At 39.5% G+C, this 14,598-nt stretch overlaps 2 protein-coding genes across 3 annotated transcripts in view; one reads left to right on the top strand and one right to left on the bottom strand.

Moving 5' to 3' along the window:
* Positions 1-9,638, bottom strand: part of SLC25A32 (solute carrier family 25 member 32) — a 38,317-nt gene extending 28,679 nt beyond the window's left edge. The window contains exon 1 of one of the 2 annotated variants that reach the window (XM_064476914.1): positions 9,183-9,638. In XM_064476914.1, the coding sequence (XP_064332984.1) occupies positions 9,183-9,336 (154 nt within the window). In that variant the 5' untranslated portion in view covers positions 9,337-9,638. The remainder of the gene's footprint in view (positions 1-9,182) is intronic. The other variant, XM_031439435.2, reaches the window with a different exon arrangement.
* A 102-nt stretch (positions 9,639-9,740) lies between these two features.
* Positions 9,741-14,598, top strand: part of DCAF13 (DDB1 and CUL4 associated factor 13) — a 29,575-nt gene continuing 24,717 nt past the window's right edge. Inside the window, exon 1 of the mRNA XM_010981867.3 lies at positions 9,741-9,911. Within this exon, the coding sequence (XP_010980169.3) occupies positions 9,842-9,911 (70 nt within the window). The 5' untranslated portion in view covers positions 9,741-9,841. The remainder of the gene's footprint in view (positions 9,912-14,598) is intronic.

Below are 14,598 nucleotides of genomic sequence, written 5' to 3'. Positions count from 1 at the left end.
TTGATTCTGTATCACACGTCTCTCTGGATCCATCCACATCTCTCAGTTCACAGTGCCATCACCTTCCTTCAGGACACCAACACTTCTCAACTAGTGACGGGAATTTAAATTAGCCTTCTTATCTCTAGTTCTGCTGCCCTGCCTCTGTTAACTGCACTAGAGGCTGAGTAACCTTTCTAGAAACAGGCATTTCAACAAGTCATTCATCTACTTAGAACAATTCTATACCCTAAACCATAAAGAAAGACCATATTCCTTAACATAGTACATAAGAGCCTTCAGCACTCTCTTCTGCCATGAGCCCCAGTCTCCTCTTTCTCTCCCCGAATTCTATGATGCTGCCTTATGGAACTTACTGCATAGTGCCTGGCTCACTGAAGTCTACACTTCAGAATATTTGATAAAAATTGCTAGAATGTTATACAATTTTCAGTTCTTACCTAGTCTCTGACCTTAGAACTTTGGCAGAGGCTATGCTGTCTGCTATGAACACTCCCCTTACCTATTCCTTCACACAGCTAACTTTGATTCTTTTTTCGGGTCTCAGTTTAATAATCATTTCCTTTGGGGATCCTTTCCTATCTTCTAGATGAGGTCAAGTTTCTCTGCTCCCTTGGCATACCATACTTCCCCTACCATAATAAAACATTCTTCACTGCAATTAGCAGATCCTTGTTCAATTATCCTGGCTTCCCAGTAGGAAAGATGCTCTGTGAGGGCAAAGACTACTACTTCTTCATTGCAGCATGTCTACTCCTGTCATAGTGCCTTGTACATTGGAGGCTCTCAATTTATATGTGTTCAATTAATATAGCCTGAATATTGTTTCCAGGTCTAGTGTCCTTTCCAGGTCTAGTGTCCACCCCTCTCTACCATGTTCTGCCCCAGAAGCCTGATCTTGCCTTCCAGCTTCTAGCTGAGTTGCGCTAGTGGGGAGCCCTGGCAGATCAGAGGGATGGAAGAGAGCAGATGCAGGTATTTATTCTTCCAAGGGTTGCCTTGGGCAGGCTGCATGCCTTTAGGAAGGTCACAGCTCCTTTCAAGGTGGCTCTCTCTCAGTGACTGTTTCCCCTTGTCCTTTCGCCCTTCAGGTTCAACAGCACAAACTGTTTCTAGCTCCAGAATACATTATTCCTTGTGGTTTTCCTATAATCTGCTCACATCTTTGTATACAGTCCTTTTAAGCAACCCCGTGCCCCAGAACTATCCTATTTTGAATATGCCTTCTGTATTCCACAGGGAAATGAACTGAAAGAGAATGCCAAATTTATAATCTAGATTTTTAAATAAAATTGATATATTATAAAATAAGATTTCCAAGATTCAAAAAAAATTACCAAAAACTTTGAATAAGATGGTTTTGCCTCTCAGAGAAATCCCATCATTTGTACTATTCCTCTAGTTGACATGTGAATTGTTTTTTCTTTTTCTTTTGCTATTATTAAAAGGTCTTTAAAGTTATTCTGTTCAACAATTTGTAGAAATTATATCTTTAGAAGGGGAATTAGATGGGGTCAAAGGGTATAAATTTAAGGTTACAAATACATACTGAAACTGCCCTCCAGAAAGTTTATACAAATTTACATACACAGGCATGCCCAGCTCACTGTCCCCTTGGCACCACCTTACTGTGCATACTGGTGCCTGGCAAAGAACAACTGACTTGTTTACTAATGCCTGGCAAAGGGGGAAAAGTCAATTTCTTTCATCATTAACCTGACAATGTTACACCACAAAATGAGATTAAAGTGCACGAGGCTTTCTTTGTTAGAAGACCTGGGTTTGGTAACTAACTTCCCTAAATAACTATTTGGTCTTTTCTTTCTGAGCTTTAGCAACCTCTCTTATCAAAAGCAAGTAGCAGAGTGGCTCTCAAGAAACGTTTTGCCCTGTACTTTGTAATCTTTCTGATGCTTTCCTTGGATTTTGTGTCTCTCATTCACCTGCATAAATTTCTTCTAGGTAAATTTTTCTTTCAATAATAAGTTCACAACACAAGTTCTCTCTTCAAGTTAAAAATCAGAACAAATCATAAAACACCACCTTTGCTCTGCATACGTATGAACCATTGATTTTTCAATTGTTTTGAGAAGTCACTTTATCCCAGGAGTATTAAGTGTCTCAGAAATAGGCAACAACATTCCATACCTTGTATTTCCTCAATACTATGATCTTACCTGCTTTATCATATAGTTTGGATCAAGTCTTTAATTTTGAAAAATATTCATTTGCTCACAGGTAAGTATTTTGTAAAATAAACAAATAAATAAATGATATATTGACTCCTTATCATTGCCAGGCAAAGTAGAAATATAAATATCAGTAGGAAACATACCCTGAACTTGAGGAAGATACAATCTTCAAAGCAAAAAGGACAGCAATCTCATTACAAAGTTATGAGCAATGTGGGAAATGTACGAAGTGCTGTGGGAATACAGAGGAAACACAACCACCGCTGGTAAAGGAGGAACTGGGAGGTGTGGTCAGGTGACAGAGAAAGAGAGGAGACACTAGGGTGGAGCCTTGAAGATTGATCAGAAGCTTGTCTTCAGAAAGATGAGAGAATGGTTTATCTCTGGACAAATGGAACAGCTGCTGCAAATACATGAAGCACCACAGCACCTGGCAGTGTTTGGGAGAACACTGGGGATGTGGTAGAGCTGAAGTGTATGGCTGGTAGAGGGAAGGGATGGTAAGATATTAGCCTATAAGGGGCAAGGGCTTGTAATGGACTGAATTTTGCCCCATCCCCCAACCCTGCCCAAATGCATAGGCTGAAGCCCTAACCCCCAATGTGACTGTATTTAGAGACAGGACCTTTAAGGAGGTAATTACAATTAAATGGGGTCATAAAGGTGGAGCTCTAATTCAATAGGACTGGCATCCTATTATAAACAGGAAGGAAGACAAACCAGGAGAGCACATGCAGAAGAAGGCCATGTGAGGACACTTCTGAGAAGGCAGTCATCTGTAAGCAAGGAGGAAGGCCTCTCCTAGAAACCAACCCTGCTGGTCCTTTGGACTTCCACCCCCAGAACTGTGAGAAAATCAACTTCTGTTGTTCAAGCCATGCTGTCTTTGGTATTTTGTTATGGTAGCCCTAGCAGACTAAGACAGACCTAATTGCAAAGGTTCTTGAAAAATCACAAATGAGAATTTGACTCTGACCTCAAAATTCCGATTTCTCAAACTTAGGCCTAAGTGTGCCTAAGATAATCAAATACGTGTTTATAAAGGATACCCTGGCAGCCCAAGGAGAATGAATGTTCAGGTGAAAAACCTGGAAGCAAGAAAACAAGTTAAGAGACCACTGCAAAGTTAGTGAGATGAAGAGAGACATGGAAACAGCCTAAATGTCCATCAACAGGTGACTGGATAAAGAAGATGTGGTATATTTATACAATGGAATACTACTCAGCCATAAAAACCGACAACATAATGCCATTTGCAGCAACATGGATGCTCCTGGAGAATGTCATTCTAAGTGAAGTAAGCCAGAAAGAGAAAGAAAAATACCATATGAGACCGCTCATATGTGGAATCTAAAAAACAAAAACAAAAAGAAACAAACAAACAAAAACAAAGCGTAAATACAGGACAGAAATAGACTCACAGACAGAGAACACAGACTTGTGGTTACCAGGGGGGTGGAGGGTGGGAAGGGATAGACTGGGATTTCAAAATTGTAGAACAGATAAACAAGATTACACTGTATAGCACAGGGAAATATACACAAAATGTTATGATAACTCACAGAGAAAAAAATGTGACAATGAGTGTGTATATGTCCATGAATGACTGAAAAATTGTGCTGAACACTGGAATTTGACACAACATTGTAAGATGATTATAAATCAATAAAAAATGTTAAAAAAAATTAAAAAAACAAAAAACAGATGCCTGGATAAAGAAGTTGTGGTATATTTATACAATGGAATACTATCCAGCCATTAAAAATGACAACATAATGCCATTTGCAGCAACATGGATGTCCCTGGGAAATGTCATTCTAAGTGAAGAAAGCCAGAAAGAGAAAGAAAAATGTCATATGATATTGCTCATATGTGGAATCTAAAAAAAAAAAAAAAAAAAAGACAACTTAAATGTAAAACAGAAACAGACTCATAGATATAAAATACAATCTTGTGGTTGCCAGGGGGGAGGAGGGTGGGAAGGGACAGGCTGGGAGTTCAAAATTTGTAGATACTGACAGGTATATACAGAATAGATAAACAAGTTTATACTATACAGCACAGGGAAATATATACAAGATCTTGTGGTAGCTCATGGTGAAAAAGAATTTGTCAATGAATATATGTGTGTTCATGTATGACTGAAAAATTGTGTTCTACACTGTAAATTGACAAAACATTGTAAATTGACTATAACTCAATAAAATAAAATTTTTTAAAAAAGAGAGAATCTGAACTAGGGCCTCCCTAATGTCAAATTAAAATTGCTGTATGAACAAAACACAGTGATATTTTTGACCTAAATGGCCTTAAAATTATCTTGAAAATACTTGCCACCAAAGAATTAGTATGTGTATCTAAGTATCCCCTGCATAACTGTTACAATGGCCTATGACAACTAAAAGATGCCAACAGACACAACTGGAAGATAGAAAAGTTTGGTGTGCATGAGGGAGCCGAGACAGGGGCACTAATTTTTATTTCATTTTTGAGGAAAGACAACAAAGACTTTACAAAATTAACATTACTACCCTATTACAACCTGTTTAATTGGTTTGGTATTAGTTTACCCCTCCTGTCCCATGTCACACTGAAGAGTTCGTCCTTCTTTATAAAACCAGTCCCCTCTACCTGTACTCTATGCCAGCATTTCTAAACCTGCAGATGGCTCAAGAAATTGACTCAACACATCATTAAAAAAAAAAAAAAAAAAAACCCAACAGATTGGAATAGAAGAAAACATAAATGACATCACAGGTAGTAAGGCTAAGCATTGCTGTAAGAAACTTGTTTCAGTAATATGTGTAGGTGCATGCTTGCACCAGATGGCAAAGATAAAATTTATTTTCTACTGAGGGTTGTGGTCAAAAAAGTTTGAGAGAGACAGCTCTAGATTCTGTTCTCTCAGAACTGCTTGGAAACCTCTCTCATTATCTTTCTGTCTCCATCTCCTATCTCTTCCTTGCCTTTACTTCTTTTCCATCAAAATATAAACACTCAAGTGTCTCCTGAGTGTCTCTCTCTGATCCCTGTGCCTCCCTGTCAGTTAAGCTTCTGGAAGAGTTAACTACAATCTCAGCAGGGGCTTTCTTACCCCCACTGCTTCCCAATCCACTGCAAGCTGGTTTGGGCCTCCACCTGTTCCTGCAGGTGCTTTAGTTAAAGCCCTCCACGCGCACTCTGAGATTCCCCTCTTCTAACCCATGAGCAGCACCTCACTTATTCACCTCCTAAAACACACGTCTTTGGGCTAGTTTCACCCCAGTCTCTTGATTTTCCTCTTACTTCTTTGGCCACTAAATTTCCTTTGCAGCCTCCTTCTCTTCTGCCCATCCTTTAAATGCTGATCTTTAGGCAGTCTTTCCACTCAACAAGGGTAGTTCTCTCAGTCACTGAGTAGCTTCAGTTTCCATCGCTGTGCTATGGTTTTTACATCTCTAGCCCTGATCTCATTCCTAATATCCAGATCTGGCTTCCATTTTTACACAGTATAAAAGAGGTGTCAGTCTGTAAGCTTAATTTTCTGGAATCATTTTCATTTCATTTCAACCTCTAACATTTTACCCTTTAGCTGTACCAAACTACCCAATTATGGTTTCAAACTAACAGCATATGCAATGGAATCAGACTTCCTGGGTTTGAATTCCTTATTCCAACATTTACTGTGTGACCCTGAGTAAGTTACTAGATTTTTCTGTGCCTGAGTTTTCTCATCCACAAAATGGGAAGAACAACAGAACCTACCTCTAAAAATTACACAGAATTAAGTGAGTTAATACAGATAAAGCTCTTAAAAGCATGCCTAGCACATAGCATGCACTTAGTATCAGTTTATTTATGCTACTGGGTCTTGCAATACCATATACATACAAAATTTGACAGTGCAATTCTTGTCACTGGGCTCTACCTTTTGGTTCCTTGATTAACTTACAGATTATTAGGATTTCAGGTTATTTTAGAAAATTACTATTTTTACACCCAATTCACATTCTTCTTTGCTGGGCCTCCCTCTCATCATTTTCGATGATTTAAAATGCTGCCTTTAAGTTAGAAGGGGCCTCAATGATCACCTCACTTGATGGTTCCACCCAATACAAGAGTATCTTCTATGTCATCCAACTGTTGAATCCCTGCCAGTCATTGCCAGTTTCATTTCTGAGTGCCACCACTTTGCCAGGCCAAAATCTGCCTCCCTGTAATTTCCACAATCCCTCAGTCTCTGTCTGCCCTTCAGATCACCCGCAATGAGGCAGCTCCCTTTCTCACACTGCAGTTCTTTAAATACCATAAGTGCTTCCCACCCACTAAGGTAAACTAGTTCCTCCAGTCATTTCTTACATTAAATGATTTCTAATCCTCTTACTACTTTGGACACCTCTGAGTTCCAATTTGCACCTGAACTCATTGAAATATTCCAGGTTTGGCTTAATGGTCAAGACTAATACCTCCATCACTAGGTTATTATAATTTTATTAAAAGGGTTTAATTTTATAAAAGCATAAAACTACAGCATTAGTGTGGTAGCTCACAGCGAAAAAAAAAAACATGACAATGAATATGTTAGTGTATAACTTAAAAATTGTGCTCTACACTGGAATTTGACACAACATTGTAAAATGACTATAACTCGATAAAAAAAAAGTTGAAAAAAAGAAACTACAGCATTAATGTTGGTGGTCGATTGACTATTTTGATTTCAGTTATTCATCTTCCTAAATTTTCTTCTCTTCCACCACCATTTCCCAGCCACACAGTGGGCTTTGGTATTACAAAGTCCTGCCTTCAACTACTAGATCTTTAATTTTGTCCTCTTATCCTATGTCGGTCACCTTATCCATCACTTCAGCCCTACTGGTCTCCCAATAGTCTCTCTGTTTCATCAATATTACCAATATTCTCAGGTCCAAAGAATTCCTTCTCCTCAGGCACAGTCAAACTCACTGGACCAACCACACTATTCCTCACTGATCATTTCAACTGTCACCTCTTCTGCTCCTACATAAAATGCTGCAGAAGAGAAGTACCAAGTCATACAGGCCTGCACCTGCAGCCCAAAATTCTTTTCACATTCAAGCCACAGTACACAGGAATTTCTCAAGGTACTGGGGTGAGTGGTTAAGTGCCAGAGGGTACTTCAGTTAGACTGCCTGGATTCAAATCCCAGATCTATCTTTAAAAACTTGTAACTTGGGCAAGTTAGTCAACTTCGATTAACCTCACCTATATAACGGGGAAAATAAATTCACAGGGTTGTTCAGAGCAGTAAATGATATAATGTAAGTTAAGTTCTCAGTTCACTGCCTTGTGCCTAATAAACGCTCAATGAATGTTCTTCGTTGTCATAATTATTTGTGCATGCATTATAAACTCCATGGAAATTATATGCCTTTGTGGGTTTTCTTCTAGGGAGAACACTCCACAATGCTCACTGATTTTCGATGGTTTCTTGCCTCCTCTCGACCTGTCAAAATTTTAGACCTTCTTTGGAGAATCTCAAGATGTAATGAAATTTTACACATACAGATATATATGGCCATCACCAATCTATTATTTTCTTAACAGTCTACTTCTACTCACATTTTGCTATTTGGATTTATTCCATTTGGTCCTTAATTTTAATGTTGTCTACAATACTCTTAATTTGACTAAGTCTCAAGCCTACAATTAAACTATTAAATTCCCTCAGGGCAAAAACTTCATTCAGGTGCTACTGAATCCCACACAGCAGCCGACAAATGTTAAAAGAATGTATCCTAGGTAAATAGAATAATCTAACTTAAGATAAGCCACTTCTGCAGATCTAATTGTCAAGGCAGAACTTGTAGAAATAAGAGAACTGAAATCCAAGAAAAGTTTCCAAATTAAGCTACCAAAGACCTTTGAAGCTATCTTATCCAGAATTTAACATAGAGTTTAACTTCTAAAGTACTTTATTAATTTCAATACACTTAATTCACATAACTCAACGCACTTAATTCAATAAAGCTAAATTAAAAAAACAATAGTGTTTGGATTCCAGCTACCTATTCCTTCACAGGACTTTGTACCACACTGTAAATGCCAAAAGCAAATTTTCAAAAGAATTCCATCCCAACCTCATTCCTAACCGTCTGCCGAGGATTATGCCCTACTCCAAGCACTTGCATTTTCCTCTCAGCCCTAAGGCCAAACAAGTGGCAACCTACCCTAAGATTTCAAAGTACAGGTTTCCACCGCTATCCGAAAGTAAAGCATGAAAGCTTTAGTAAGCCAAAACTGCATAAAGCGAAGAAGCAATTACCTTAGCACGCACCTTGCTAACGGATGCACAAAATAAATCCAGATAAAGCACAGATGCTCACAGACACAGTTCAAAGCTATGGCGGCTTGATGCTGAGATGCTGAGTGTAGTTCCCAGGAAAGGAGCTGGTGTTGCCACTCTCGCTGCTGGTGGTACATGCTGCCTCTACAAGGGCTTGCTGCAAAACAAATGCTGAAGCTATTTTCGCCTTTTTTTCCGTAATAGCGAAAACCCTCTTCGGATTTCTTTCGGATTTGGGGGTTAGCGGAGAACAGGTACTGATATGTCTTTCGTAAAAGCGAAGTGGTGTAAAGCGAACTTTCGAAAAGCGGGGGATACCTGTACCTCCAGGGCTGAATGATTTGCACGTGTTAGGGTTAAACCTTAAAACGTGATGACCCCCTTCTTATTGTATAACCCAAGCTTTGAGTCCCACATTCTACACCAATGAGGATTTTTCTCAGATTTTTCACCCTTGTTCCCTGACTCTTAGTATTGGGGAAAGAGGACAACGGCGGCCAGACCCCTTCACCAGACTTGCCTTCCTCAAATCTGGCCCCAGGTGAGCCCGGACAGACAGCATCTTCCTCAACCCTCGCCTCGCCTACAGTATGGAAGAGGCAGAGAAAACCAAGGCCTCCTTGTACGTTTGTATCACTCAGTTCTGGGGGACAACTACGAGAAGCCCAGGGATCTGAATGGTTTCTTACCGGCGAAGCGGATCTTTACGAGGTCGAGCGGGTGCAGCGCGAGGTTGGAAAGGACCCCGCCGCTCACGCCCGCCACCAGATTCTCGTACCGGACGTGGCGGAATATCGTGGTCCACGCCGACGACCCGGACGCCGGCTGGCCCTGGCCCGTCATAAGCTCAGGGCCGGCTGATGCCGCGGAGGTGGGACGAGATGCAGTTGCCGCCACCGTGGCGACGGTCGCCCACTTCCGGGACTCACGCGTGGACTCAGCTGCGGGAGCCACGGGAACGAAGGCTAGACCCTGGTGCAGACAAGATGTGAAAGGTGCGGTGCACGCCCCGCCAGCAGAGAACGCGAAGGGTGCCGGGCCCCACCTCCAAGGTCCGCCCCGTCCGGCCCGCCTCGCCTCCCCTCGCCCACCTCCACGGCTGGCTAAGGACGAAGGGCGTGGATAAGAGAGCACAGCTGAATCACCGCCCCCGGCCAACCTTTGTCCGAGAACTACGGAGCGCCGCAGGGCCCAAACAAACCCCCTGGTTTCCACTCCATTGAAGTCACATGACAGGAAGTAGTCTCCAAGAAGCGGAAGTAGTCTGGAAGAAGCGGAAGCGGAGGAGGCCGCGGTAACCAGTACCTGGAAGGAAAGGCTCGTGGAGTCGGGGAAGGCTAGCGGCAAGATGAAGGTGAAGATGCTAAGCCGGAACCCGGACAACTACGTCCGTGAAACCAAATTGGACTTACAGAGAGGTGAGACAAGTTAGTAGGGAGTCCGCCAGCCTTGGGTCCGGCTTTGGCTTCCACCGAGTAAAGCTGGTGGGAGACTGGCGTTCCAATTTCGTTCTTTACCTGTTGCCTTTCTCCTAGTTACTTTATGCAGATAAAACGCTTTGGTACTGGGCAGCAGAAAACTTGTCTTCAAGTCCTTTTCCTAATAACTTTCTCTAGTGGTAAGTGGGAAAGTTAGTTATGTTGGGAAATGTTTCCGTCTCCCCTCTTCCAGCTGCGGCTCTCTGTTCTCAGGTTCCTGGTGGAGTAAAGTGAAACTTGAATGAGCCACATTTGTGTACGGAAGGATTTAACATTTAAGCAGACTTCTTTAAACCTTTCCTGCTGCTCTGAGTTTTCGCCGCTTTACTGCTTAAAATTACATGCTTCTGGTTGTAGTAAGAGACAAAGGTGGAATAAAGCCATCACTTTTCTCTTTAAAACTCTTGTGGAGAAGTTTGATGGGGAATGGCTAAAGTGAAATAGATGAGCTTTATTTATCTGTGCTGGTCTGTTCCCCCATGAACATGCTGACTACTTATGAATTATAGCTCATAATATCTAAATGACAAGGAGCCAACCACGTGTGAACATACTATTCTAAGTAAAGAGAATAGCAGGTGCAAAAGTTTTAAGACAGGAATAAACTTAAGGCGTAAGAGAAGGCCCATGTCTTCGGAGTTTGAGTAAGGGATGAGCCATAGAAGGTGAGGGTGGACCAATATTTCACTATGACTGAGTAGTAGAGGTTATCAGTATATATATATGAGCAGTGCTATAAAGTATATATGTGGTCTCTGTTCACAAGATGTTTACAGGGTAAGTAACCAAACAGCAATGTTTTTAAAATGCAAATCAGGATATACCACTTGGATTTGACCTGATCCCTTGAACTTGGTTCTATTTTCCTCTCTAGTTTCACCAGTGACTACTTTTCCCAAAAGTAGCTTACATTTACTCTTGTTAATCTGAGTACATTTCAGACATTCTATTTCAGGCGTCCTGTGGCAAACACTCTTACCAAGTTTCTATCCTTTCTCTGGGAAGTTTTCTCTAAACAATAGTCTTTCCAAACTTATCCACTGCAGATCCTCCTCCCAGTCCTCCCCCTCCCCGTCCTGGTCTGGTACATATTTTTTTTAAATTTTGTTTTTTATTGAATTGTAGTTGATTTACAGTGTTAGTTTCAGGTGTACAGCAAAGCAATTCAGTTATAAATATACATACATACATATATATTTTTTCAGATTCTTTTCCACTATGTTATTAAAAGAAATTGAATATAGTTCCCTGTCCTATACAGTAGGTCCTTGTTGTTTATCTGTTTCATATATAGTAATGTGTATCTGTTAATCCCAAACTCATAATTTATCCCTCCCCTGCCCTTTCCCCTTTGGTAACCATAGTTTGTTGTCTATGTCTGTGAGTCTATTTTTGGTTTGTAGATAAGATTTGTATCATCTTTTTTTTTTTTTAGATTCCACATAAAAGCGAAATCATATTTGTCTTTCTTTGTCTTACTTCACTTAATATAATAATCTTTAGGTCTGTCCTTGTTGCTGCTACTGGCATTATTTCATTCGTTTTTATGGCTGCGTAATTTTCCATTGTGTATATATACCACATCTTTATCCAGTCACTGGTAGACATTTAAGCACCCTCTTTCTATGCTTCTGTCACATATTTTTGTACAAATGTCGAATATCGGGGTGTTTATTACATTGTCTCATTATTGTGACTATCAGTCTTTGCCTTCAGATTGAGCTTGCAGAAAGTGGCCGAATCGTACTCGTTTCTCTATCTCCTGTGTTTGGACGGCATGTGGCACCTAGCCATTGCTTTAGTAGTGTCTGAATGAAGGACTGAGTGACTGGCTGGTCATAGAATCTCAAGGTTAGGAGGTTATTAGTAACCTGATATTCTTATTAAGGGGCTTATTTTCTATAACGTTTTTCTGTTTCTTTATACTTTCTGGATGGAAGTGTTAATGGATAGCAAAATGGAAAATAGAGGAATTGGAGCTCTGTGAAACCTAAAATAAGGAAGATGTTTCTCTTTCTTTATTCTTATCATCTTTCCTTGTAAATTTTGTACAGTTTTCAGATAATTATTTGAGTATTCTGACTCATTGTCGTCAGGTGGGCATCAGGGAATCTGTATTTTTAAAACTACTTTGGTAATACTGCTAAAGCTGGTTAACCTACAGATAAATGAGAATAACTTACATAAATACATGTCATGAGTTTATTAGCTATGGTATCCTCAGTGCTTGTAGCATGTGGTAGGTGTTCCATAGATATATTTATTGAATGTTTATTGTTGACTGAATGTATGAATTTAGAGGTGGGCATGATCATGGTGATTTGAAAACTTTATAGAAGATAGGAGATTTTAGCTGAATATTTTTAAAGGATGTGTAGGGTTTAGAAAGATTAGTGTGAAAGTTGGAGTACATTCTTGGTGGAAGAAATGGCTTCTGCAAAGAACCAAGAGTAGGAAAGTGCGAGACAGCTTTAGGTGACAATGAATAAACCAGTTTGTCTGGAGCTGAGTTTTGGTAAGCACTTGAAGCCAACGAGGTGGGTTGGAATCAGAATGTGGAAGACTAGAGAGGAGCTTGCAGTTCATTCCATTGGTCCACGGTCTCTAACTAAAATGGATATACTGGGCTACCCATTTTGGGATGGAAAAAAATAATAAAGACTTCAATTTCCGTTTCTTATATAAGAAAAGAAATTAATCTTTATTTACATAATACTTGCACTGACCCGGACATCCTCATTTCAGCTAATGTTGAATAGTCACATGCTATATGTGGTACTTCAAGGATCCCAGGGAGAGACCGGCGGGTTGACAAAAGTTTGCTTGCTTCTGCACTCAGAATATTGTGGCGTATTACCATTTATATTTATTGGGAGATTATATTATTTTAAATAATAGAATCTTAATAATTACTTGTAAAGTGATGGGGAGGACCATGAAAATATTTTTCTCCTACAGAGGTTTTTTGGTTATATTATGGAAACCTCATAGAAAAGTTGTGGAACATAATGATGGATTAAACATTTTTTTTTAATTTGCAGAGCTTTTCTATGGCTATGCATATGAAGTAGGAGTTTTTATTTATTTATTAAAAATAAACATACAACCTGCTACTTAAAGGTCCATTTTGTTGAGTGAGAAAGTGATTGCTTTTCAAAAAATCTCATGCAATGGAGAGATCATTTTGAAAATGCTATGTTTGGAAATGTTTCCATCATTTAAAAGATTTCACGCTGAAAATGACGACAGTATCTGTCACCTGTAAAAATTTATTTTTGCCTGCACAAGAAAATTGACAAAGAATGATCTACTTAGTTGAATTTTTTTGACTGTTAAAATTATTAAACTGCCTTAGTTGTAGGAACAGCTATTGACATCAGAGTAAATGGAAATTTTCTAGACATACTTAAGAAGTAACCTTTACAAAACTGGTGGTTGGGACTGAAAGTTAAACTTAACTAAATAAACGTAGCCAACTATGGACATCTTCTTTTTGAAACTGCTTGTCTTTGTGAAGTACAGGCAGTCTGTACTGCACCATCTTTACTTGAACCAGTCTTCTCTTTGACAGGTTCACAAATTACTGAAGTCACATGTTACCAAAAAACTGGGCAGAGCAAAGAGTTGGTTCTGGATCCTATGGTCTCTGATAACATGGTACCATACAAAAGGGAGTTCTGCCTAATCATTTTCAACTGGGTAGCCATTAAAACCAAACTTTGAAAAAAACTGATGTTAAAGCCTTTGAATCACTCTATCGTAGTGTTAAATGGAAATTAAAAAAAAAAAAAACCCAGCATCTTTAATCATTTGCTTTCATTAAGTAAATATGTATGTTGAAGGCGGGGAGACTTTCTCTAAAACTCTGCTACTAATGGGACATACAATCAAAAGAGCTTGAAGACTACCACTATAGGGAGCCTTTGAAAGTTTTTGAGCGTGGGAATAACATGTAAAAAGCTGTGCTTTAGGATGATAAATCTCATTATAGTGTAAACTGCACCAAATAGAGTAAGGATGTTATGATCCCTGAGCCTAAGTATATAGTAATAAGGGCCCAAACTAAGTTACTGGAGGTAGGAAAAGAAAGGGAAGAATAAATAAGAAATACTTCAGAGAGAATATAAGTAGGACTTTTAGTTTGGTTATTGAAGAATGTGGAAAATGGAATACATAAAAATGGCCATCATTTGAACTTCATTGAATTTTGGGTGAAATACCATTAGTGGAGTCAGAAAAAGGAGATACATTTACTTTTTGAAATTAAAGGGTTTTTTAAGACACGTGGGTTTAGAATTATTTCCTAAGCATGACTATTAACTGAGACCACATGTTTGGCAGCATAACATCATAGACAAGAAAATGGATTCTGGAGCCAGAATGCCTTGGTTTCCTTCATAGCCCCATCATTTCATATGCACAGTGTGCCACTGTGCCTCGGTTTCCCCATCTGTAAAGTGGAAGATAGTAATAGAACTTAAGCCATAGGGTGTTATGGAGATTAAATGAGTTAATGTAAAGTGTTTGGAGCAGTTCCTGGTACATAGTAAACTGTTTTTTTTAAGTTGTAAAATGGAAAGTGCTCAGTAAATAGTAACTAAAATCACAATCGCAACATTGTGTGCTG

The sequence above is a fragment of the Camelus dromedarius genome, chromosome 20, assembly GCF_036321535.1.
Source record: "Camelus dromedarius isolate mCamDro1 chromosome 20, mCamDro1.pat, whole genome shotgun sequence".
Lineage (NCBI taxonomy): Eukaryota > Metazoa > Chordata > Mammalia > Artiodactyla > Camelidae > Camelus > Camelus dromedarius.
Note: the sequence above shows the minus strand (reverse complement) of the source record. Positions and strands in the feature narration are given on the sequence as shown.